The 27,907-nt window shown below is 37.2% G+C and overlaps 1 protein-coding gene across 1 annotated transcript in view; it reads right to left on the minus strand.

The window, feature by feature from the left end:
* The window catches only part of GABRG3 (gamma-aminobutyric acid type A receptor subunit gamma3), a 283,956-nt gene that overhangs the window by 108,073 nt on the left and 147,976 nt on the right, over positions 1-27,907 (minus strand). The window contains exon 5 of the mRNA XM_056498845.1: positions 26,728-26,810. Coding sequence (XP_056354820.1) covers positions 26,728-26,810 — 83 coding nt within the window. The remainder of the gene's footprint in view (positions 1-26,727; positions 26,811-27,907) is intronic.

Genomic DNA, 27,907 nt, shown 5'->3' on the forward strand with positions numbered 1-27,907 from the left:
CTTTTAAGTATCTGAATTCTTGTAATTATGTTATTTAAAGAATGATCTGTCCTTTGCTGAAGCTTTCCATATACCTGTAGCAGACCTAGGTCCATCAAGTGCAACATTATTTTATTTATCATGCTCCACTGCATTAGTCTATATGAAATTATGTTAAAAAGGGATATGTCTGAATTCAATTAATATGGCTTTCTGCTGAAAATTATTTAAGAAGCAGTCCAATGCTTCTTGCTGGACAATTATTGAAATAAAGGCAATTTCACAGCACAGCCATCTAACTCTTCAGGAATGTGTGCTTATTTTTCAGTTTTCAGTTGTTTGAGACTGCTGTCCAAATCCACGAGCATATTGTGGTAATATGAGCAACATGAAGCTTGAGCCAACCAAAATAAAAATCTTAGGTTAAAGTATTGTTATTAGGTAATAGGAGTCATATAAATGACTCAGTGTTCTAATGGCCCACACACTCTCCTTTGAAAATAAAGTCAGCCCTGATGAATATAGGTTCCTTCAAAGATTACATACCCTATAACATCTGGGAAAAGAAGCTTAGCAGAGAAATGTAGTTTCTTCAGTTCCAGCAGATGGTTTTCTTCATTAAAGTAGTAAAAAGGAGATGAATACTACCAAATGATCAAGAGTCAGTTCTGTTGAGAATTGCACATGAAAAATGCTGAAAATAGTGCATGATGTGACCATGGATTTGGTACAGTGCTTTCCACAGCATTCCACAGGGATCAGTTCAGTTCCATAATATCCCAAGGGAATATGCCACTTTTTAGGTAAATTGATGAAAATTCTATTACAATTTATTTTAGTTTTAGCAATAACTGCCTTTTTTTTTTTTGTATTATTCTGCAAGACAAAGGGATAAATAAACAAGGGTGGAGGTTAACAGATGGCTGATAACTTCTGGAGCTGCTATCTCAAAAATACTTAATCAGTTGAAATAAATTAAGGTTATGATAAAAGTTTAGCTTACAACTATCCAGACATGAATCTACATTTGGCCATATGGTAAATTTAACACATGGAGGGTGGAGAAATGATTATTTATACCACCCAGCTAAAAATGTCTTATTTGTAGTCTCTCCAAGCAGCCTACATAGCTCAGGTGCTCTGAATCACCCTCTGGAAGAGCCAAATTCTCTCCATTGACTGCCTTGAGAGTCTTGTCTCAGATGTTTGGTAGTTCAATCAGATTATGCAAATCTCCCCATTCTCCTCCTCCATCTGTCTCCCACACACATCTATACATACAGCTCACCCCTAAGAGCTTTTGGAGAGGATGCAGTAATGGGAGGACAGCAGACTAAGCTGCATGGAGCCCACAGGACTCCTCAGTGTTTGCTGCTTCATCTACCTGCCATTGCTACCAAAGACATTTAATAACTGAAAGGAAGGCAAGTTCACTCAGAGATGTGAAGTGAATAAAGACAATGTTTGGAGCAGAATAGTTAAGGTATCCTTTACTTCTACCTTTTTACTCCTGTGCAGGAAAGTCTAGGACACAGAGCTGAACACCATAAGGGTGAGAGTTACAATACCAGGGTAGGTAGAACAGTCTTTAAAACACTTTCTGAGAGAAAGAGATATACATAAATTAGGCAAGCAATTTTACAGAATTAGAAAATTACCTCTTCAAAAGACCTCTACAAAAGAGAGCACTAATCTCAAATTAATTTGAGAGTGTGCATTTTTGTATTTTTTATTACCCCATTTCAATGCCCAACATTTGAAAAAGCTCTTTGCTTCAGTCCTATAACCAAAATCTAGCCTTTAAAACATTGCCAAACACGACAATATGTGTGATTGCCAAATAATTTTCTCTAATAATTTTCCTCTTTATAGCCTATCTTTGTAAATAATTCACACCACAAACCTGCATTATCCCAATTTTATTATTGATTTCCCAAAGAATTCAAGTCATTGATGTCCTCACATATTCTTTAAATACCCATTTGCAGAGGAAACCAGTATTTCAAGCACATCAGTGAATGACATTAGAAATATCCAGTTGGAAAATGTTTGTTAGACTTCTGTTATACATTTAATAATTTCAAATGGAGAACAAATTACACATTGTAACATGATGCTTCTAATTCCAGTGAACAACACCTTCTTCCTTTAGTAAGAAGCTGGAAAGACAGGCACTACCTGTCAAACCACATGGCTATTCTGGAGAGGCTGAAATGCAGTAAAAATTCAAATATATGTATGCATAAAAAAGTAAACTGGGAGCCATTTACACTTTTCTCATTCCTCACCCTGCTGCACAGCCTAGCCTAGTAGTAACACCTGCCTCTGCCTGCACCCATCAGTGTGCTAAGGGACACAGCAAATGAGGGCAATCAGGTGGGATATCACTAGGGGTCAAATTACTGAAAGCACCTACCCTGAAATCTGGCTTGCCTAAGATTCTGATTCAGGCTAAATAAAGTAAGACTTGGGACCTGCTCATCATTCTCTGCAAGTGGAAATACCCAAACAACTGAAAATTTTCTGAGTATTTTTTCAGTCAGAAAAGACAGTATCAGTTAACCAAACTCCCCTGCAGGAACACATGGATTGCCACAGCAACACAAGCTGAAAGTCAGCCATTAATTTCCTTCAAAGGAAAAATATTGGCTGTGTCAGAGGACTCTGCCTGTTGTACAGCACTGTAGCCAATCTTTTGCTCTGTGATGTTATCACAAGACACAGGCACAAACTCAAATACAGGAAATTTCACTTTAATAAAAAAAAAAAAGCTTTTCACCATGGGCATGTTGGCTGCTAGTGGACCATGCTGTCCAGAGATGCTGTGGAGTCTCCACCTGTAGAGATATTTAAGGCACAACTGGACACAGTGCTGGCAGCCTGCTGTACCTGACCCTGTGCTGAGTGGGGGTAACACCAGATGATCCTCTGAGGTTCTTTCCAGAGTCAGCCATGCTGTGATTCCTCTCACCTAGTGCCACCACACAGCCTAAGAAAGGTTTTTAAATGCCCTAGTAAAAACACATAGGTTAGTGGATGTTGGAATGAAAATAAGTGAGAAATGTAGTTTTATCAGAGATATGAGAAGAGAAATGGTTTCTTTACATTCTGAATAGATTAATTCCTATTACTAGTGGTAATACTTATGATGAGCTCTGTGTTTTCATTGTACCACACACTGATCTACTTTGCAGTGGGATTTTCTTCATTTTACCTCAGAATACATCCTCCAGGAAGCCAAAGAACATATCTAATTTCAATCTCTCCTTTCTTTCCAGATATCATGCAATGATTAGATAAAATATCACATTCAATACAGCACTGGAGGACAAGAAGGAAACCCATCATTTAATTAAAGGATTGATTCTGCATATTAACTGACATATTACTGTTCCCTCACACTTGTGATTTGAAAAAAATCAGTCTATCGATCATTTATCTCTCTGTGGCTGGGCTTAGAAAAGAGAAATTGTTAGGCATACTTATATTAGTGTAACTACTTTAATAAGTATAGAGGACATTGTAAAAGGAAAGTGATCATTGTGAAGAAACTCCACCAAAAAAAACTTTCCATAGACTACTCTTGGAATATCCTGATAACCCATTTTAACTAATTGCTTGTCTTTCTTCTTGAAATTCTAGATGTGAGATGGGTTTGGAAAAAATCTCTCTCAATTCAAAACATAGAGGTATCCCTATTAATAGTAAAATCATCTAAAGAGATACATGTATTTATTTATGGTTGAGGTACAGCATGATACTATGAATATCCATGCTCAGAGTACAAGGGAAGAATTCATTTTTTTTTTCTTCATGTGTTTTTGGGAAAATTTTTTATTCTTCGTAGGTCATTTGAGAAATTACTGTCGTTTTAATATCTGTCATATTTGTGTCATGGGTTACATCTGATTTGAGAACACAATGACTTTGTTGTTCTCATATACAGAGTTTAAATTGAGCAAAATTAAGTTAATGGGATAGTGTCATTAGAAAATACACGTTTTTCAAATAACAATAACATCAGTAGCAACAATCTTGAGGGTTTTATTTAAATGAAACTGAAAGTAGGAAGCAACCCTAGAAGAGAAGACTTTAGAAAATATGGACAGGTATATATTGGGGAAAAGTCTGGGAAATAGATGTTCTAAGGAAAGCTCACAAAAGGTTTCTTTCACTCACATGCCTTTTTGTTTTTCCTGCAAATTGGAAATTCAGTTATAAATGCTTGAATTAAACTTTTCTTCTGCTAATCTGAAATTACAAATCATCTACTTGTATAACCTGAAAAAGAAATACCAACATATGGAAAAAAAAAATCACAAGGTTCTATTAATTAAAATTTGTTCTCGATGTAGCCAATATAGTTTTCATTTTCCTCTAATGCTGTTCTTTTACTGTAAAGTCCTAAATCCTAAATACTTCAACTTATGTGCCTTGGTAACAAAAAAGCCACTTAACACTGTGGTATCCAAAGATTATATTACACAGAGAGCCACAGGCAAAAAAAGCCCCTTGATAAGTAGCTAAATGGATTTTTAGGCTGAAAGTGTTTTGATTTGTAGCAGGAATGCTTTTCCCTTATCTACCAGGTTATTAAAATCCACATGCTGATGTATTGAAACAACCTTTTAAAGAAGACCTTTAAAAGAAGGTGACCTTGTGCCTGGAAAAATTTGACCTACTCATGCTGTTTCAGCAGAGTGTACAAAACATGCAGTGACACAGAAGTGAGGGGAGAACAGAGCTTCAAACCCCTTTCCATTCTTTTTCCATTCAGCAGATCTGCCTGGCCTCTCTGTTGAGCCCAGCCAGGGTCACCCAGCACACTGTCACACATGAGAAAGCATTCAGATCACTCAGGCAAAAGTGAATTTCCCAGTCTGAAGCATGCAGGTACAGGTCAGGTATGGAATGGGGAACAAAAATCCCAGGTCACTCCAGAAAATTCAACAGTCAAATGAAGTAGAACAAAGGTTTAGCTGCTGTGCTCAATCCTGAGATTTCTTCCTGTGGCTGATGAAGGTCAGGATTTCTCCAGCCCCTCTATGGATGCAGAGTAGAGAAAACCTGACATCTTGTTGGTGGCAAGGGAGAGCAGGGTATTGCAGTAAGAGACATTGAGAAGGTTAAAAATAATCTAAACACCTCCTCCATTATCTAAGTTACTAAATCTGTCAAAAATAGAGTTCAAAGAATGAGTAAAGAACCTTGATGACTTTGATGAAGTATTTTTCAGACCAGAATAACATTTTCTTTGCATTAAGGAGAATCACATTCACTGTCTAATGAATTCTCCCTGAACTAGAATGTAGCAGGACAAAATGTTTGCCAACTGTCCCCATCTAGAAATCTGAATAGATTAGTGCTGATTAAAATGACATTATACAGTTTGAGAATATCCTCTGCACACTGGAATATTTAAAAAATACATTTTTCACATATTGATTTTTTAAAACAGATATAAGATACTTTATGGATGAGCTGGAAACAGCTAATCTGACCAGTTTAGACTAGATTTCACCTAGTTTTAAACAACTACCCCATTCTGTGTGTCATTCTGGATAGTGCAATTTAGAGCTGCTAGCTAATGCCTAAGAAAGATGTAATGGGAATCCTCATCTAATTTTAACAGAGAAAAGTCAGAAGTCTTCTGAGACAGTATAATTAATACACAATTGAATACTGTTCAAACAACTCTAATGGAATCCACATGAAGTTTTTTCAATAACAAGTACCAATTTGGAGGGCAAGTATTTTCTATAAAAAACCACTAAGCTGTTAGAGAGCATCCAAAGTGGCCATGAGGATGGTGAAAGCTCTGGAGGGGACACATGATGAGGAGTAGCTGAGGACATGTGGTATTTTTCAGGCTGGAGAAGAGCAGACTGAGGGAAGACCTCATTGCAGTGTCCAACAACCTCATGAGGGGAAGAGGAGGGGCAGGCTCTCACTGTGGTGACCCCTGACAGAACCTGAAGGAACAGCCTGAAGCTGAGTCAGGGGAAGTTTAGGTTGGATATCAGAAAAAGATTTTTACCCAGAGGGTGGTTGGGCACTGGAGCAGCTCCCCAGAGAAGTGGTCCCAGCACCAGCCTGACAGGGTCAAGAGCCATTTGGCCAACACTCTCAGACACATGGTGTGAATCTTGGGGCAGGAGTTGGATTTTATGATCCTGATGGGTCCCATCCAACCAAGCATATCCTTTGATTCTGATTCTGTGACTAAATGCACACCCAGTTTCCAGACATTCACACAGCCTGATAAAAGACTGCATTACTTTAGTCTCTCTATCCACAAACCACAACAGCCTTAGCTGGTTTTAGTTGTCCCTGTGAATCACAGATGCTTATCACCCCATCACTTCTGCATGTAGACAAAAAGGCATTACTTTTTACTCCTCTCACAGATCCCTGAAGAACCACATTACTTCTTTTATGCTTGCTGGTGCATGCATGTGTGTGGGAAGGTGCTCTTCTAAAAGCAATACCTCAACATCAGACCAGGACATAGTATTCTCCAAGGCTAGATTAAGCCCTAGCATACCACTGACATAAAACAATGTGAACAAAGCACTACTATTCAAGTGCTTCAATGACTACATCCCATTAAACTAAACAAAATGTCAGCTATGAGACAGCTAAAGATAATCATGAAATTAAATCAAAGAGGTGATTTCACTAAAACAAGATTTGACACAATTAAATCACCTCCTGTGAATATGTGACTATGATCAAAGTAGGCTTTTTCTTCTGCAACTCCACCACTGCAGTGACTGGGACTGACCTTGAGTATTTCTAGTTCAGAATCCGAGTTGAGAACACTGCAAAAAATGGTTTCTGTGTTAAGACAGAGTGGTCACAACAGATCCTTGTAAAGGTCAGGCCAATGTGCTGAGTTCATCAACTGTATGGCTGATCCCATGGAATCATAGTGAACACCCTTCAGAGAGCCCATTTTATCACAGGCTCTGTTGGCTCTAAAGTTTGAAAAATAGCTGAAATACTGGTATTTCAGATTAGATAAATGGCATTTGTCCAGATCATGCTTCCTTATAACAGTCATAGGAATGGACATAGACTTATTTTTATCTTTATCATTCACTTGGTATTTTGTTTTAAATAATGGAATGCATAGAAGACTCTCACTGAAAAAAAAAAAAATGGACAAGAAGTGAGCAATTGTTCTGGGCTAAATAGAACATAAGTGAAATTCCAGGTGTCTAGTAAGTTAAATACCTGGTTCTTATACTATTTTTTACTTAAATCTTTAAGGTTTCTTTAAAGCAGAAAGAGAAACTCTACTAGGCAGAAGAAGTGGTTAGAAGGAGGAAGATGACTGAAGAATCTCCTACTTCATGGATCCCAGAGCTGAAGGTCTCCTCAAGATGGAACACAATGAGAAAAACATTTTCTAAAAGTTAGGTGAAGTAATAGATGCCAGACAGTACTTCCTCTGACTTGGGATCAGGGGAGAGGCTTTTTGCCCTGAATATACATGCACAGACAACTTCTGTTCTGTTTTCCATCATCTGGATTGTATTTTGAAGTGAGATTTCCCTCTATTTGCTATTCAGAAGAAAAATGTCTAAATGGAAGTGAATATCTGCCAAGGTGATATATTGCTTATCGGTTCTTATTCATTGCTCCTTATTGAATTTGAGACAGAAAACTTATTGATGGGCTAAAAATATCTTTTCTGCCACTCACACAGGAGATGACAGAAAGAAAGTGATATTGAACACAGACATACACCATAAGTACAAGGATTAAATATGGCTATATGGTGTATGAGTGATTAGTATTACCTGGCCAGCTGCTTCTTGCTATGTTGAGTTTTGGCTTAGAGAAAATGAAATTACCTTCAATGTTATTCGACATCTGGAAAAATAAAAGCACAGCCACTTGGGTCACAACAGCCCCATGCAGTGCTACAGGCTTGTGGAAGAGTGCCTGGAAAGCTGCCTGACAGAGCAGGACCTGGGAGATGACAGTGGCTGAACATGAAGGTGGCCAAGAGGGCCAGTGGCTCCCATCAGCCACAGCATGGCCAGCAGGACCAGGGCAGTGTAAGGAAAATTTCTTCATTGAAAGGGTTGCTAAGCACTGGAGCAGGCTGCTCAGGGAAGTGGTTGAGTCACCATCCCTGGAGGAATTTAAAAGATGTGTCACATGCAGATGTGGCACTTGGGGACATGGTTTAGTGATGGACTTGGCAGTGCTGGGTAAGTGGTTAGACTTGATCTTAGATCTTTTCCAACCTGAATGAGTCTATGATTCTATGAACACTATGTTAGAAGTCTGTGCATTCTCTTTCTAAAATCAATTCAGACACAGACTGATGTGGAAAATTCTCCAGAAGAACATCCCAAAAACATACAAAAATCCCAAAAAACCGCTCAAAACCCTACCAAGATAGCAGAAAAAAAAAAAAAGGAGTGATAGATAACTACCCCCTAGAGAAAAACCTGTGAAATTCATCCAATAATGTCATTAAGTAACAGCTGTGGAGCTCTTCAAGCCTATATTTAACATACACCTAGGCAGCACATACTCTTTGATACCCACCTCATCACAGAAAAGCACCATACTCAGAATGGAAAGGCAGTCAGTTCTTCCTCCATAGCAGAAAGGTAATAATTATGGAGCCTGATGCTTCTATGCTCACAGAATTGCTTACTATACTGATTTTGATTTTCGTGGGCAGAACATTTCACCTGTGGCAAGCATCAAGACCACAGGGAAACAAAGAAGGGAGAGCATATCCAGAAGCATCCAGCAGCAGCCTGAAAGTAATACCTGGTAATGCCAAACTGACCACAGAATAACTGAGAAAACAAAAAATAAGCAGATGAAAAAAAGAAAAATAAACAAAGAGCAAGAGATGACAGTAAATCTATGACAGAAGACCCATGGAAAATGAGAACTAAGGAAAACTGGTGTTGTTGTAGTCATCATAAGAGCACAACAGTGGAATCTTGAGGGAGAGTCCACGTGCCTCAGGAAAAGAAAATTCCCCCATTCTTTTTGAGGGGCACCCATTTTTTTGTGAGTTTGTCTTGTTTGTTTATTTGTTTCTCTCCTAAAACACCTGTCCTTTTTGTCTTGTCAGAAATTCTGTGCCTGGTACAACTTTATAGATTTTTTTTCTCAGCAGAGGAAACAAATGTGTTATGCAGAATCTTCTCTAAATTATGAGCAAAGACTTCTGTGAATCTTGACATATTGTACTTAAAAAACACCAGGTATTTATCTCAATTTCTCTTTCAATGCTATCATTATTGAACTTGTGAAAATCTGAAAAATATTTTTTTACAGCAATAGCAGAATAAGTTTTGAAGATTGTCCTTCCTGATTCTCTCCTTTACTCTCTTGTTTGGTTAATGAGGTGGAAGATAACACAACTGATAGACTGAATAGATGAATGAATCTGTTGAATAGATATAGGGAATCTAATTTCAATACAAAGAATAAAAATAATAACTGACGTAACCTCCTGATATACATTATTCATGCTAGCCAAAAAGAAATACAAAAGCAATTTCTAGTTTTCAAATCCTCCTTTGAATATTGTATTCTTTCATGGGAACTATTTGATTTGCAAATGAACATAAATCTAGATAGCAAGATTACACTTACTTTTGCCACTTCCAAAAAACCCCCAATTTTTTGCATTGCCCACCACTTTCTGTTTCATTATCAGTACTTGTCAAATATTTAATTCATATGCTGACATTTTTAAATAACTTCGCTGGATTTTAGTTGTTAATAAATGCTTTCATTAACAAGTTCAGACATTTATGACTTCTTTCTCATGCTGAGATATTTTTTCAAATTATATAATCTCTATGTTCCTATTTGACACATGGCATCTTTTATTGACAATTCCTCAGCTATAGAATGTTATCCAGGACATCCAGGTCCTTTTTGTTTGCAAAGCTGCTTTCTAGGCAGTCAACCCCCAGTAAGTAGCCCCCTGCTAAAAGTGTTTAGTCCACCCCAGGCATTTCCACCCCTGTATAAAATCCATTTGTTTTCAGTTTCCTGGTAGAGTTACAGCCTCAGTGCTTAGGAGGAACACATGCTTTGTTTTCACAGGGTACTCTTTCTGGCACCTATTCATAAGTTATTCTACCCTGACAGTACAGAATTGTTTTGACTCAAAGCCAGATCCTCAGATTTATTTTAGACCTTTAAATATTTAATGGTGAACTTAAAAATGTCATTTCTTAACAGTAGGAATCATTTGATATTCTACATCACATGCACAAAGGCAAAACTGGGTGCAATCCAGTCTTGGACAACACGAAGAAAAATGGTAATTGGGTGAGATGTTTTTCTCCCTGTGAAAAATGAAATTCCCTTTCTGAATAATTAGAAAATTCAATACATTAGGGAAATATAAATACCAAAGCCAGTGATTGAAGGAGTACCACACTATTCTGTTACTATCTGGAAACTCCAATCACATGCTGAGTAAAACCTCTCCTGGTGGAGCTGCTATTTCACTTAAAACCCAGCTCCTGGAATCAAGAACACAGATGTTTCCAAGTTGCCATTTTAATATTAAGTTTCTAATTAAGTTGCAGGAAGAGAACTGAAAATAACACTGTGATTACAGAAATACTATGGAATATCCCATGTCATCTGACAGGTCCCTGGCACAATTACATTTGGTGCTGGCAGCTCACATAAATAAATTAGGCAGTGCTTATGCCATCAAGAGGAAAGGCACTGAAGCTTTGGGGACAATCCTATATGGATTCATTGATCAGCTGGTTTGGCATTCAAAGAATTTTAGCAGATGTCCTATGCCATACATCTAAGAAGATATCCACAGCACCAAACTTATTAAGAGTCTCCTCTGTGCCATCACAGCTTGTGAAGTTTATGTGTCTGCAGCATGACAACACCTGAATTTGGGGGTTGCTTTTAAGACAGCATGATACCTCCTCCAACCCAATAACCTGAGGTTTTTCTGGCTGGACTGTTAGTGTGCAAACCTTTGTAGATTTCTTACAGTACTGGAGTGAAACAGATGTCCAGGCTAACACACTGACATAAACACAGCAAAGACATTAGAGATACATTTACTTTTACATATGCCCTGGCCATGTTAAACCTGGTGCAAGGCAAAATGGACATGTTTTAGTGGGTTTGTTTTACTTTTAGTTTATAAGAACACATAATTCAAAATATGTGAATGAAAGAACAGGCAGTATTTTAAAGAGTAGGGAAAAAACCCTAAAAGTGTCATCAAACTCTGGTCAAGGTCAAAATCTACTCTGTATCTATCATCATCTCTAAAGTTTATCATTTATATGAGGTAAGTCACACTGTTCAATTTCTAGCTTTACATTTAAAAAAATGCTATCCAAAACTCTCTTTAAATGGATTTTTCAGTAAAAACTAAAGTGATTGTGAAAAAAACCAAACTTTCATATTTCTCTTGATCAAGACAGTTCAGCAATATTAATTTCATATGTTACTATTCTAGAAATATAATTGTGATAAATATATATCACACTAATACTCATAAAAGAAGTTCTTTCAATTTTTAATAATCTTTCTAGTTGCAAAATTTCCGTAAGTTTGATACTGAATATCTTAAAGTCCTCCAAGACTCTAAAGGAAAGTAATATCCTATAGACAAAACAGCTTAATAAAAGAGCCATGAAATTACCAACACTTCAATGAAGTACAGAAGTATTTTAGGTTACTTAACAAAGGTCTCTTCAGTTTCTCAAGACCTTACATAGTTGGAAAAGTAGTCTCAACCTGAGGTAAGAGGTGAGAAGAAATTGAATAAAGAAATTAAAATAAATTAAATACATTTTCAAAGAACATACATAAATCTCCTCGAGAGATTTAACTGTCATTATGAATTTTCTATTAAGTTCTAACTATTACAGGTACTATCTTTCCCTATGGTTTCAAAAGTGGTTTGTGCCTGTTATAGTTAATGGTTTTAAACTGGAATTTTTATTGAAATGATGAAGCAGATTTGCAATTGAAACCTGTCATTCAAGATAGTATTTGTGTGATCACTGCTTTCCAGAATGTCAAAAGGTTTCACGCTGACCACCACTGAGAAGAGCATACATCTCTCTGAGCAATATTTCCATCTCACATTCAGTTATTACAGTTGTCCAGATATTCTACAGAGGTAAAGTCTCCAGAGAGAAATTTCTGCCATGCCCTGCCTCTCTTTATTGAAGGAACACCATGAGAATGTATTTTACAATATTTCAGCTCTTCTGCTCCAAGTTCTGATTAAAGTGGAAAAAAACAACAAACAAACAAACAAAAGTACATGTTAAAAAAACTACTGGAAAGAAAAATATGGAGAGTTTTTTAGGGAAAGCTGGTGAGATTTCTGCAAAGCACAAACATTTCAGATCATTACTCAATTATTTGAATGATGTTTATGAAAAGAATTTATAAATCCCAGAAACTTTTTAAATTGTATGATACGTATGTATATGGCACTGTTTTATGTCTTTTAATGCTTGAATCCTGAACAGTAAAATAATCACATATTTTCTTTCTGTGTTTATTTTTTGGTCTTGGTCTAGCTTCTATACTAGTTCTCTGTGTTCTCAGTACTTCCTAAATGCAAGTTTGCTATGGATATCCTGACACTGAGTTATAGTTCTTGGTTTTTAATTGTATATATTAATTGTATATAACTGTCTAGCTGAATGTCACTTGACATGTGTCACTCATATGCAGAGGCCACCCTGATCTTCAAAGCAAGATATATTCTCTAGCTGTTACACTTCTGGGTTCACAGGTGAACCTCAGCCTCTCAACTCCTTTCTGTTTCTTGACAAAGAATGAAGATGGAAAGATCATTTTCTCTTGCCAGATGGAGAAGAGCGTTCTGGCCACAACCAGAAATACAGGAGTGCAAAGAGAAATTGTCTACATGGAGAAATGAAATATTCATGGGTTGAAGAAGACACTAGGATGAAGTGAAAAAAGCATGGAGGGAGAGGAAAAAGATAAAATGAAAAAAAAAAACAACAGAATGCAGGTGAGGGAGGGGAGGAAAAAGGAGAACAAAAAATGGTAGAAAGGAGAAAAAGAAAAGATTATAGAAGACAGAGACATCTAAGATGTTTCTGAAGAAAATTGCAAAAATAGTAGATGATTCTGAGGGGACAGAATAAAGGTGTAAAAGATGTTTTGACTGGCCTGTGACAAAAACCAGAAGTACAGTCTAATTTCAGCAGGGCAGAATGAGCTGCCACAGTGTCAGAGCCCTTGTGTGTTGCTGTGGTGTGAATGCCAGTGGCCAACAGTGGAAGAATCAGATACCACAGGAACCTGTGATACTGGGACCCTTTATCAATTCCTGCACAGTGGGGAGACCTCTAGGGGAATAAAAGGAAAACTCTGTATCCTACTTGGCTTTTGAACATATTGCCAGTTCGTTTCAGTTTTTGGAAGAATCCCAAAATATTGATCAGTTAAAGTTTACCTTGTTTGCATATAATATAGTAGTGATTGCTGGTGGCAACAACTATTGTACAATAAAAAAAAACCAGAAAAAAATGTTACCATTTCTAACAGGATAGATATTCAGCCATTCAAAAAAACCCTTGTAAATAGAGAGCAGGAACAATTTTCAACTCCCCCAACTCCTCTCTGCTTTCTGGGAGTTCCTTAAGAAAGCCAACATTGAATTGACTCTCTTAAAACGTTTTAAGGGAAAGATGGTTTTCACAAGTAGATATTTATACTTGTGAATGTGAATTAATTGCTCTACAAAGAAGAATGTATATTTTAATATAAAAATTGTTTTGAATGAGAAAAAGATGTTATGATAGAGTCAGTCAGGTCGGAAGGAATTTCAGGATGTCTCTAGTTCAACCTCCTGATAAAATTAGGGTTAAAACTAATCCAGACCAGGTGTCTCAGGGCTGTCTCCAGTTGCATCTCAAAAACCTTCAAGGACAAAGATTTCACAATGTCTTTAGAAAACTTTCTCCAGTGCTTGATTGTCCTTGGTGATTTTTTTTTTTCTCCTATCAAGTCAGAACCTCCCCCACTTCAGGTAATGGCCACTGCCACATTAATTGACCACACACTTCAGTGTACTACTGCACATTACAGAATACAAACATGCACTGGCCATTCATGTGCTTTGCTTTGGCACGTGCAGTTACATCAGATACTGGAGGAATGAAATCCTTTGGTGGCCTGATGAATCATAGTGAACATGACTGTAGATATAGGTGAGACTGTTATTCTGGAATCACATAGCACCTCAGTTTTCCTGCTGAAACTCCCACACAAGTAGTGACCAGTCCCAGCTGGCTGATTTTGCAATCTGGTAGTACCACAGACCAGGATTTTTGACTGTCAGTTCTGCTAAGCCTTTACATAAGAAATGTTGCTACATTTTGCACATAAATCAATAGAAACCAGCAATACAAATCTCCCAGACATCTTTGAGATTTGCAGGCTGCTGGGAACAGCCTTTTATCTTCCTCTCTCCAGTTTCACGTTGGTTAGATAAGAAAAGCTTTAAATATTTCAAATATGGACTTTGGAGAAACATTGGGGACAACAAGAAAGAAAGGAAATACAATGTTATAAAGCACTTGGATATCTCAGTTTTCTTTTAATCATAAGAGACATTTATCCAAGAGTTTGTGGTTGTCTTCCCTGACTGCCAGAGGCAAGCAGTGTTGTCTTACTGAAATACAGATTTTCAGACAACAGCTGTGAACAAATGCACCATTCAGACCTCAAAGTTCCCTTGTGTTGAAAGTTGTCACTTATAGAAAAACTTCTCCATGCTCATTTGGTCTAGCAGCTCCATTTGAAGTCAAGCAATACAGGAATAAACTACTTGTAAGGTAGAAACATGCATTTCCTGCTGCGTTTTCTTCCTTTTAGCTTAGAAAGACCAACTTTCCAGAAGTAAAACATCAACAATAGTGAGTACCCTAAATGGTTACCATTTTTTTCCTGAAGAAGTGGCATTTTTGCACCTTTTCATATAAATACATAAATACTACTGTAATTGCAAAATAGCTGCTAATCCTTTAAGCATACATTTTAAACCAGAATATTGAGAATCTTTCCATTGTCTTTTTAAGGTGAGATTTGAAACTAAGCATCACATATTTAGAATTCAGGTGCTTCAGGTCGTGATTTGGTGGATACATCTTTCTGTTGATGACCAAAACACCACAAAGTTTAAATGTATGTTCCTCAAAAAGAAGAGTTGATATTTCACAGTCATATCCTCCTCTAGAAGGGAAAAAAAAAAATTCCTTGAAATTTCTTCCTGGGCTCTGACATTCAGCCTTTTTCAGTTCAAATGCCATGAGATATGCAGATTATACCATTGCAACCCTGAAGACAATATTTTTAAAGCACAGTTATAGGAAATGTACACTCAAATGTCAAATCAGTTAATGTAGACAAAGGGAAGTCTTATAAGCATAGGAGCATTGGAGTACCTCATGGCCATAATTAAATATTGACATATATTCCATTAAGAAAAGTTAAAGGCCAGACTGTTTGTCCATTTTAGAGGATTCACAGTAGGATTTGTTCTTTTCTTTCCTTCATCCTGTTTAATTCTACATGACTTCAAGTATATTGCTTGTCAGCTTATTAGCTGAGCACATGCAAGTAATGAAAAGATTAAAAAATATTAAATATATATTTTCACACCCTTTTTATTCTTCTAGTTGAGTATGTGTTGAAGGATGGAATGTCTGTGAGAGAAAGAGAAGAATACAGATTCTTTTTTTATAGGTTTGTTCTTGTTATGCTGCTTGTTTTCTTATCAAGGACAAAACTGGAGCAGAAGATGTTGAGATCAGGATGGATCTTTTTGTCTAATATGTCCACCTAAAAATTTCATATTAGCCCTTCACACACATTATTTTATTCTGCTCTAGTCAAACAACATTTGCAATTTGGAATTTAGACAGCTTTAATATATCCTGGGCCATGGTACAGAATACCTTGATCTAGGGACGAAGTCTATTCATTTATTGTTATGTTGCATAAGAAACCCATGTGAAGCATGGAACAGCTCTGATGTGTTTTTCTAGTAAACTGTGTCACTAAGGGTGAAAATAGAAAGATATTGATGAAAGACCTAAGTACTGTGAACTGCAATTCATTCCATTTCCTGATAATCAGGTTTGTTTTAATAAAAGTCTTGTTTTTTCACTAATGGTTGTTTTCTAGAGAATAAACACTGATGTCAAGTGAGGCTTCCAGAGTTAAAACAATAAAAACGCATTGACTGGGACCTTCCCTGTACTGATGCTGAACTCAGGGCTGGCCAAGCAGAAGAGACAGGTACAGCTGGCCTGGCTTCCCACTGCTCTTCCAATGCTTCCCACTTCCCACCAATGCAAGGGGAGCAGAACAACAGACTACATGAAACAGTCTGAGTAAGGTGGCACAGCAGCTGATGGAGCTGGGAGAACTTCTGAGCTCCTGGATTCTCCTACAATATCAGGAAACATAATAAAGTCACACACCAGCTCATCCTCTATCTTTCCTGTGAAAGAAGCTCAGGTAGAAAGAGCTAGAAAGGAAACTCAGTGTCTTCTGCACAAGCTGTTGATTTGGCAAATTGCCTCAGAACAGTGTGAACTTTTTCTTCAATTTACATGCCTCTCTATATTTACTTTCTTACAACTGATGGAAAGATTTTATGGAAAAATCAGCTCTTCCTGAGTTTTAATAGATTAGTAGCAAAATTGCCAGAAGTCACATTATAAAAAAAATTAGGGAAAACCAAATTATTTTTAAATATGCATTGCTAACCCAAACATTAAATCATAACATAATTTTCATTCCACAGAAATAATTTTTCTATTTAGATATACAAAATTGCAGGGTTTCTTAAAGTGCCAACTGAAAATCTACATCCTATGGGGGGAACATAAAATACTTATTTAAAAATTGATTTAAATTTCATGTCTTGATGTGTGTTCCTGCATTACCCCTTAAAACTTATCACTTGTTTGTTTGCCTGTCTGAGGGGTTGTGTGATAGGAAAAGACATAATCCCATCATATATTGTTTTGACTGAAAAATATGCTACCCAACTATGAAAAAGGATTAAAATGTTATTATCTGTCATACAGCATGTCCTTTACACAAAGTTAATACTTTTTAAGGATGCAGGCAGGCAATACTGCAATACTTCTCTGAGAGGAACAGATAAACTGGGCATTTCCCTGATTGTCCTCTAGCACTGTGAGGAAAACAACATGCAAAGCTGCATGCCTCACTCTCCTTCCTTACCTCCATCAGCACCTAGAATATGCTCTTGTTTTTCCATTAATTTTTCAGTACCAGAAGCAAGAAAAGGATGGGGCTTTTTATTTCATGTTTCCATGCTGCCTTGTTTTTACCAGATGGTGATAAAAGTAAATAAAATTGACAAGACAAGGCTAATGAGTTGAGGACTTGATGTTTTCATCTTACATTTTGAGTAAACCTTTAATGGCATCTACTAACCCCATTTTCATCTGTCAAGCCTGGCAAAAGTAACAAGCACTCACTGGGCTCCAGCCAAGATGAGTTGAATTTGAGAGTCAGTTTTCACTGGTTTTAGTTACACTTCTGTGGAGTGCTGCAGGTGTTCTGGCTGACCTTGGCAGCTCTGGTCTCTTCATTCTCCTTTTCTCTTCTTCTCAATTACTTAGTATTTGTTCTGGATCTGACACTGGTTTGTTACCTCTTGGTTCTAAAAATCCCAAAAGGTTTTTTTGTACTTTGAAGAAATTCTGCAGCAATTCTTCATTTCTTATAAGAAGACCAGTAAGTTCAAACATACAGTTCTTGTGGTTTGGAGATGCTTTACTGTAATTTTTAGTGTGTACACTGAGGTAATTATGGAAGACAATAACACAATCAATTTCTTCTTCTTTTTTTTTTTTTTTTTCCTAATCCACTTTTTAAAACAACAAAAGCAATTAGAAAACTACATGCTCTTTGTTTCTTTAAAAGTATGAAATGTATTATACTAGAGATTAAAATATCTAGAACCTTCTGGATTTGATCAAGTTTGTCTTCTGCCTTTGGAAATGTGCAAATTAGAGCAGAATAAGGAAAATGTTGCAGCTTTTATGTTGCTTAACAGAGGCTATATTACCTGGACACGTAATTTCATATTTTATGTAATGTTTTATGAGGTACATTTCAGTTACATTAAGGGAGGCTACAAGGAATAAAAACAGGTGATTATACCAGCATTTGCAGAAGTCTAACACTCCAAGGAAAGGACTACCAAATAAGCTATGTTGTAACATCTGCACACACATAATGAAGCATGAATTACGGAAGGTGTCTTTGGAAATTTCTTCAAGAATTAAGATAATTATGAAAGACCCGAAGAGGAGTGAGCTATGCATAGAACTGTGAAGGGTTTGGGCACTGTTGGCTCTGACTGTTGTCTGTAATGGAAAATACCCCACCCTTCTCCTTGTCTGTTGTTACTAGACTGCCAGGCATTCTAACTGAGGGATGTACACTGTCTTTTACCTTCTTTTTCTCCCTAACATACCTTTAGAGGCCCTTCTTGTTATTCTTTGCATCCCTTGTCAAGTTCAGCTCCAGATATGCCTTGGCCTTTCTGAGCCCATTCCCACAGAAGCAGACTGCATCCCTGTACTATTCCCAGGATACCTGTCCCTGCTTCCATTACCTGCACGTTGTCTTCTGGCCCATTAGTTTGACCAGCAAGCCTCAACTCAGCCAACCCAATCTCTCATCTTCCTTGCCTGATTTCTTACACCTGGGGATCAAGAATTCTTGCAAAGCACCCTTAGACATCTGTCAGATCTGTCCCTGAGGGCTTCATCCCAGGGATTTTTACTGGTTTTACCAGTCTTGGTCTCTGAATCTTATCCATAAGATTTTGACCTAGTCAAGGCCATTCTTCAGAGACAGCTCTTAACATTCTATCCTTCTCTTGATGTGGTTGGGAACCCCTGGCATCTCCTTCCTGTCCCATCCCTGTAGCCACTAAAAGCTGCTCTCCAGTCATCCATGGCTACAGGTTGGTTCAACAAGGCTGATAGTTGTACCAGCCATATAAAATAGGATGCAAAAGACTGTCTCCTCCTGGTGCACTCTAAATATCACATATATAAATATGAGCTCTGTATGTCAGATTTTACAAATGTAGGGTTGCCAGGACTTCACAGTTGAAGGACCAGCCCCTTCCTAATGATCAGATTAATTTGAAAACCTAACAATAATAGAAACATGAAGTACATCATAGGTGTTATATTACATTTGAGGGTTAAAACTATTTTCTTTCTGCCAGTGGTGCATTTGTCACATTGTCAAATGTTTGGTATAAAGAAAGATAAAAAGAACAGGCTCCCATTGGCACATGATGAGATGGTTAAAGGGGTTTTAGCTTCAAATACACACTGAATATCTTGAGATCTGTGATGAAATCATGGGAACTAACAATGATTGTCACACAGCAGAGACTCCAGGGCTTGTTGCTGATACATTCAGCTTCCATACATGCAATCAGCACATCTTGCTTCAGCATTTTCTCTCGTTTTCTACTGACACCATAAGCATAACTTAACTACATATATTCTTGCCAAAAATAACTGGCCCTCAGGCAGGTTTTTTCTTTTCTAAAATTGTTTTAGAGGCTGACTTGTTTTTTTTTAAATTTACTAATAGGAAATTTAGAAAAATAAGACTGGTTGCTTTGAAAGGCTAGGCAAGGTGAAAGGCACCTGGGATTTTTAAGCCTTCCAGTCTCCTTGTATTAACTCCTTGTATAAGTAAGAGCTGGGGGGTCCTATCCCTGAAATACAATCACCTATATCAGACTTCAGATCCAGGAATAACAGCACTTTTTTGCTCTGAAGCAGGTTGCCTAGAGAGTTTGTTTCATAAAATGGGCATCCCATATTCCTTAGACAATTGTACAGGGCAAATAGAGACATCAAGGATCCTTGGAAGACCACTGCAAAACTGGGGTTGGTTCAAGGTTCCTGGAATATCCTACTATCAATCCAGTGAGTCTCTGAAATGCTCTGCTGGCCCCAAGATATCATGAGTTAAGCATTTTAGGCTTCACTAATTAGCACTTATTGTAATTTTACTCTAGGGTCTCATTTTCACTGGAAGTAATGGCAGCTGCTCCCTCTCCAGAGGAGCCTTCAATCTTGTGGAGAAAAATTTCACTATAAAAGGAGAGAAACATCTGGTCTGATACCAGTACAAAACCTTAGCTCTTTGTGAGGAACTGGAGCAAGGGATATTACATGAATTAACCACAGCCCTCAGTTCTGCCTGATCACCAAGGAGACAATGGTCAGCTCCTGACCCTGAGGAAGTTTGACTGTTTTTTTTTTTTTTTTTACCAGAGAATTATAATTTATGCACTAGTATAATAATAAATATAACATATATAAATATAATAATATATATAAGATGTATAATATATATCAGATGCAAGATCATACTGATTAATATTACACTTTCATTATATGTTGGATAGATCTGGAGCCAGCATTGAACCATATAGCCATAAATATTTAAAAAGATGCCACTAATATACCTTGAACAATGAGACACAATGCTGACAGAAACAGTAGTGCCAAAGTAATACTTACAATATCCACTAGTTTGGCACAAATCTACCATAAATTTGATGTAGAAAGCATAATTTTACACTGAGTGTACTTACATCAAGGATGAATTTGAACAGTTTCATAAAAAGACACCATATTTGAGGAATTCAATAAAAGTTAGCAGAACTTGCAATAAAAATTAACTTGTATTAATTATTAGGATTCTTGGCTTGGGTATAAAATAGAGTCATAAAAATCTGAAGATACTTAGTGCAGTGTCTCTTACATATTGAGATATTTATTGAGTCTCACACAGAAAAGTAGTAGTGAATTAGTTAGTAGTGAGTAGTCAAGGAATGGAATAAAGATTTGACTCCCTGGGAAACAGTACAATACTCCCTAGGAATCTAATTTATGTTAGTTAAAAAAAGATACACCCTCAGGGAATTTTAAGAAAATCTAAGGAGAGTTAAAACTGAGCAATGCAGTAGCAGAATGCATTCAGAAAAGCTATTGAAATAACTAAATGAAATTTCATCATAATATTATCACCTACTTTAAATTTAGTGCATTTTGGTGTCATTGTAGTTATCTCAGGAAAAAAATGCTTAGAAACATTAATGCTCACAGGTTAACAAAGGCAAAGAAGATCCCTACAGAGTCACATACACCTCATAAATCTTTGGGATCATCAAATTTTCTTTGAAGATTGTCTTGCACACTAGTCAAGCTATTTGAAAAAATGTGTAATTAAAAGAGTTTAAAAGAGGGGAAATTAAATAGGAAGATATAGAAATGTCTGTAAGAGAAGAATTAGCAGATGAATAGGAGGAGGGATGTGCCAAAGGTATGCTTCACATATTATGTTCAATAATTGGCATGTAGGAAAAAAGTCATATGCTAAGAACAGAGCTTGGGAGGAAGCTTCAAAGGACAAATTTTCCATAAATGTATTTCTTTTTTCATCTTTGTAAGACCTCTATACTGACCATTCTCTGAAAAAGACAGTCTTCTGAAGAGAATGATGGATGCATACATAGAATATTTCTACCTTCCTAAAGGAGAAGAAAGCTACAATAGCTAAAATATGCCCATCACAAGAACTGGTTCAAGAATTCCACTGATGCCCCATGATCTGGCTCAGCCCATTACAGAGAGCACAGATGGAAATTCAGATCTGGATTAAAGCTCTTTCTGAACATTACAATGCCTTCCCAGCATCTTTAATGAAACTCCTCTTGAGATATGAACATTAAGCTTGCTCCTTCTGGCCTGTTCTTCATCAAAAGTAAATTTCTGCCCTCAGACTGTATTAATGGCTCTGCTGATGACAAAGGAGATGAAACAAAGCATGGCTCATTCCACAAAACCAGCATTTATTTTTCTAGGCTAGGAGAAACATATTAAAATGGGTGATGACAGCTAGTTGTGTTAGAAATTAATGATACGAGGCTCAAAGTACTGATTGCATATCCATAAGAGGTTTCATGTTCAAAGGGAGAACATTTGATTGAACTGAGTTTATATTTAGAAAAATGGGATCTGTTCCTTTCAAGCACTGTGTTAGATTTGGATTAATTTCTTTTAAAAGCATTGCACATTTCCTTCTTTTTTTTTTTTTTTTTGTTCCCCCCCTGGCAATACTTGGCATGCTTTTGTACATCACTTTAAAAAACCCAAGAAACCCTCTAACATTTAAAAGGCCAAAAATATTTGGTTTAAGTCCTGAGTGAACAAACTGGACCATCAATAGTTGGAACTCTTGCTTTCTCAAGTAACTGAATTCTTTGTGAACTTTTGTGTATGTATTTTGGTGTTTGCAGCAAGAAAGGCATTCTGAGCACGCCCACCTTTTCCTGTCTTGCAGCAATCCTCCAGTAATGGGCAGCTCAGGACACTAGACCTCCTCACTAGGGAGAAGATCAGTCATTGCCTACAGAACATGCCACAACTCCTGCTAAGTCAAAGGTGATTCCAAAAATGAACAACTGTATCTGCACTTTGATCAGAACCACAGCAAGAAAAATAAACCAGTGAAAACCCATTAATCAATTTGGTCACTTTTTTCTTTTTCCTGGCATCTTGCATTGCAGCTCAGTATTTCTGCATCTGGCAAAGCCCCAGGCATGGCCTTACAGATTGTTTCAGACCTCAGGTATGCAGCTAACACAGATTCCCACCATAAACCTCCTTGGACAAATTAAAAAGTTAGTTGACCAGATGCTCAAAACAAGATGTAATGGGTTTGTCAGCTTCATTTTGGCATGGCTTTCATGTGCTGCCACCTGAAGGAATGTCAAGTTAATCTTGAGCACGTGTATGGGGAGAGGAGGTGAAGGTTTTTGCTGGTCTGAAAAAAACGAAGACCTCAAACAATTAATCTTACACAGCTTTGGGTGAAAACATTCTCACGTTATTTTGCAGCATGCATAGTCCTCCCAAATTAAGAAAATCCAGAACATTCAACAGTCTCACCAGTGGCTGAGAAAGGAAAACTAAAACCATGTAAGCTAGCTAGAAAACAGTCACATGAAAACTCTAATGTTGGAGAATTCTTTCAAGTAGCTTAGCCATACAGCCCCTTTTTCCTGCTCTTTAATCTGTAATGCTCTTATCCTTTAGAATAAAAAAAATTAAAAAATAGTGCCCATTACTACAGAGTAAGCTTGTTATGCTTGACAGTTCGCAATGCATTGTTGTCCCAGTGCTTTGTTCAAACATATTTGAGTTGTTATAATATTTGAGCACCCACAGTTTCCTACAGAAGGAGTTTCACATTCCCAGTCTGCCTTTTGTTACCTGTGTCTTATTTATTAGTTCTTGTGCTGACATCATCCTTCAGACAGCACACCTCTTCTTCCTTCCTGAAGTTTATGTGAATCCTAACTACCTCAATAAACTAAATTTTATGGCAGCATCCTCAGAGTATTTCCAAAATTCTCAAATCAATGCTGAATAGAGATAAGCAAGACATTTTAATGTGCTATTTGAGTGGCAAAAGCAGCACAGCAGCCTCCCTTGGCTCAGGAGGATAAATTAATCCAAATGAAGAATGACAATGACAGAATATTTTTACGTAGCTGCATATAGTACTTTAAAACCATATGAAGAAAGAATGATCATACAGAGCAAAATCTATCCAAGATTGCTCCACTGCAATCAAGTCACAGCATTGATTCTTTCTCCACATTCACAGGGAAATGCACATTCCTACCATGCCTTGTTGTAGCTCGTTAGTGAGAAATCCTGCTTGGCACATGTGGTTGATTAAACCAATCTGGTGCATGGAACAGACACAAGCTGTCACATGGCACAGCAGCCCTGCATTATGTTACTGGGATCAGCCTTAATTTCACATAATGCACATAATTTCACATAAGTGCTGACAGCACTCCTACATAGGAACAGCAGCTACAGACTCACACTGACCACAGGGCCTGATATGGCAGATGAGTCATCACCATGTCACCCCACATACAAACCTGCACAGGTTAAAGAGCTTCAGAATATTTCAATACTGTAAAGTCCTATAAAAGAAGCTAGAAAGCTCCAGAAACTTGTTCATAAACAAGATTCCCTACAGGAAGGAGTAGATATGTTTTGGTGACTACTGACACTGAGATGGGTCCTTTTTATAAGCTGTTGTTTGCTCCTTATTCATCCTGGCAACCAGATGAAGTAGAGCTCAGTATCCCACTGAGGGAACTGTCCCCAGAGTGACAGCAGGGTTAAGGTGGCACTAGAGGAAATATTCTAGGCAAAATTTGAGTTTCATATTTCTGAAATATCAAAGGAAATTTATATAAAAAGTGAGAAACTTCAAATATTGAACTTCATCTGTGTGTAGAGGTGTGGGGGAATATTTCCTGAAACTTGTGCTTCTTTGTGCCTGCCTACAGTGGAAACTACGAAGATTTGTCTGTGTGCTGAGGAACAAACAGAAGGGATGAAGGTGGAAGCAGAGCTAAGCTGTGAATTCTACAATGCTTTTTATTTTATTCAAAGACATACATCTTGAAATCCCTAATCAGCTTTTCCCTTTAGAAACTTGTCATAGAAGGCAGTAATAAATCATTCAGGCATTCACTCAGTCATTCACTTCATGAGCCCCACTGAGTGCCATCTAGCTAGAGACTGCTATGAATGTACACAAGACTGAAAATACAAGTGAGTTATGTAACAGCCTAATCATACAGGAGATGTCCTGAAGGATGGTAATAGCAGCACTAAAACTGTTCAAGGAAAAAAAAAATGTAATTCAGTATGAATCTAAAGAAATAAACCTTTGTTGCCAACATGACCAAAAAGGCTGACAAAACCATAAAATATTATTTTAACATTCCTCTGCAGGATCCTCCATCTGGCAAGAAACTACAAAGAACACACACAGAAACTGCAACACATCCACATTCTACTTTATCCTGTGTAATCTCCATCTCCATAGACAGTAGTACATTTGATGGCAATACATTTAACATTCCAAAGTCAGAAGTGTTCTGAGCCAATAGACTAAACTTAGGAGGAACATTTGCAATACAAAATGTATTTGGAACTTTGCCATGGAGCAGAGTCTGCTGAAGTACTGACTAATATCCTCTCTCTTTCAATAAAAACCATAGAGCACAACTTACTTGCATTCAGCTACTGTCTAGCTATTAGGGAATGCAAGGTTTGAAGTGACTTCCTGTTTATTAGAGTTCACTTTTTTTTGGATATTGCTATCACAGGACCACTGAAATATATGTGGTCTAATTACTATCTTTGGACTTAAAAAAATTTTACTAGGTTTCCTTAAATCTCTGGAATTTGATTTTTAAGGTCACAAACCTTTCCCAGTACTTCAACAAAACAACAGCAGATTGTCACAAAAGCAGTTTTAAGTAGTAACTAAAGATAGCTGAAGTGCATAGAGTTCAGTGACTAGTGTTCATGAGCAGGAATGCTCCTTCAGGAGCTGTCTCCCTCTTGTTCTGTTGAACATGCATACATTACACCCAAATTGAACACACAGCTATATAATCCTGCCCAGATTCACTTATCATATAAAAAATAAAGCACGGCAATATAATGACAGAATTTTGGAGGAAAGGGAGATATTCATATGACAGATTAAAAAAAAAAAAACCAACAAATTCCTGTATGAGAAGATAAATACAGCCTGGGTCAGCAATTCAAATCTGTTTTGTGATTGTGGATCACTGTTTGTATAACATTCATAAACAGAAATACATACCATCACAATAGCATATTTATTATGAAAATATTCAATAGTGTTATTCTTCTATCACTTTAAAAGGGATTAGGGAGATAATCTTGTTTCTAAATAGATAAACAAAATTATAAATTTTCCTTTCACTTTCTGAAGAACACATATCCTGAGTCTTACAGATTGTCAAGATTAAAATCTTTAGTGGAGATCATTTAAAAAATGTTTTTAAAACCTCTGCACTGTGTGTTTTGCATTATAAAACTCTGCAGATATTCCCATGAGCAGACAGCTCTTAAGGTTTTTCCAATGAATCAGCATGAAGATAATTTCTCAGAGTAATTCTGGACCTCAGGATGAACTCACCTGACTTTTGTTTGCCATGCATTTCTCCATGTATTTGTTTTGTCTGTTAGGAAGGTTTTAAATATGCCAGCAGCACAACATACAACACAACCTTGGGACTGCTGGACAAGCTGAGCAATAAAAGGAAAATGAGATTTACAGTAGCTGCACCATTTACTTTTACAGAGAGGAATTACCAGGCTACATGCTATAAACTCAGATGTTCAGAGATTGTTGGGCATGTCCCCATGCTGTGCACCTCTGCCAGAAAACTGGAGTTTCAATTCTCATTTGCAATGTCAAGTGCTGGTATAAATTAATATTGCACAGACTGGTATGAGTATCTGCTGAGTTTGTGACTATAGTATCAGCTAACAAGGCTGGTTCTAACAAAAATAACAGAGTAAATCTGCAGGAGACTTCATTTCATAAGTCAATGGATCAGCAGTGCAAGAGAGGATAACAAAAATTCCCTAAATATTTCAGCAAACCTAAACTTCTTACACCAGTTATGGAACAACTGACCAACCTGACAGAAATCATAATTAAACTCATGCCCCTGCATACTAGTCCTATACAAGAATAAGGCATCAAAGCAGCACTTACAGCTGGAGAATATCAGAGGACATGAGTGTTCATCCATGGGGAAGTTGTGCAGCTGCAGCTGGCACTCAGCATTGATGGTGAGCCTGTGAAAAACCAAGGGTCTGTTACTATGTGCCAGGGAACAGTCAGAGGAGAGGCAGGGCAACCTTGAGCATCATGCAGGAATGCTTTGATATCCACAAGTAAGGCCTGAAAGGAAGGAACCATATTTGTAGATTGTTTGTTGGTTATTTAAGCCTGATACAAAACAATTATAATTGTCTTTAAATAATTTCAGACACATCATCAAGACTTTCTGGATCCCAGGAAATCTGTGCATATGTGTTTCTCTAGATAATTCATCATTGAGGATTCTGGCATGAAAACAGCTCTTCTTTACAAAAATACCAGGAAATATGGCTCATGTGATATGTAATTCCACAAAATTAGAACTTCAGAGGGAAACTTGTAAAAACATTCTCCATGTGTGCTTATATTGTGAACTTAAATTCTTTCAATTTCTTCAGGCTACCTCTCCAAAACTTAGTAAATGTCTATATGCCATTCTATATTGTACAGATGCAACAAACAGATCAGTAGGAACATCTTCATCCCTGCTTGAAAGCTGGTTTTACATGACATCCCTAACACAAAATATACTATGAACACAGCCAGTTTTAAAATTACTGATAAAAATCAATAATCTTCAGTCTAACAGCTTACAAAGTGAATGTATTTACTCAGGGAAATTGAATTAAGTGCTAGTTTATTGTACAGTCTTTTTAAAAAAGTACTAGATAATTTCATGACAGAATTCATGCATGTGGGCTATGTGGGTTTTTTCTTTTGGAGATTAAAAAGATTAAAAACTCTCAGGTGTAAGGTTTGTGTCTCAGGTATAGTATGGCACAGAGAAAACCTCTTTATTGGAAAAGGCTGTGAGGAATTTAATAGCCTTATTGCACTGACACTAGAAGAGGACTTGCCATGTTGCAGCAGGAGGGCACTCACACCCTAAAAAAGGGCAGAAAAGAAGATGGAGAGGATGGAGCATGACTGAACCTTGCACACTTTCTCCTGTACACATAACACCCATCAACACCTGGCAGCACCAGGGCATACATTAGCTACCTCTTCCATGTCATACCAATTCTGACACTTTGGTCACATAGATTTGGTTTGAATTACACAATGATCATTC

Source organism: Oenanthe melanoleuca, chromosome 1 (genome assembly GCF_029582105.1).
Source record: "Oenanthe melanoleuca isolate GR-GAL-2019-014 chromosome 1, OMel1.0, whole genome shotgun sequence".
Taxonomy (NCBI): Eukaryota; Metazoa; Chordata; class Aves; order Passeriformes; family Muscicapidae; genus Oenanthe; species Oenanthe melanoleuca.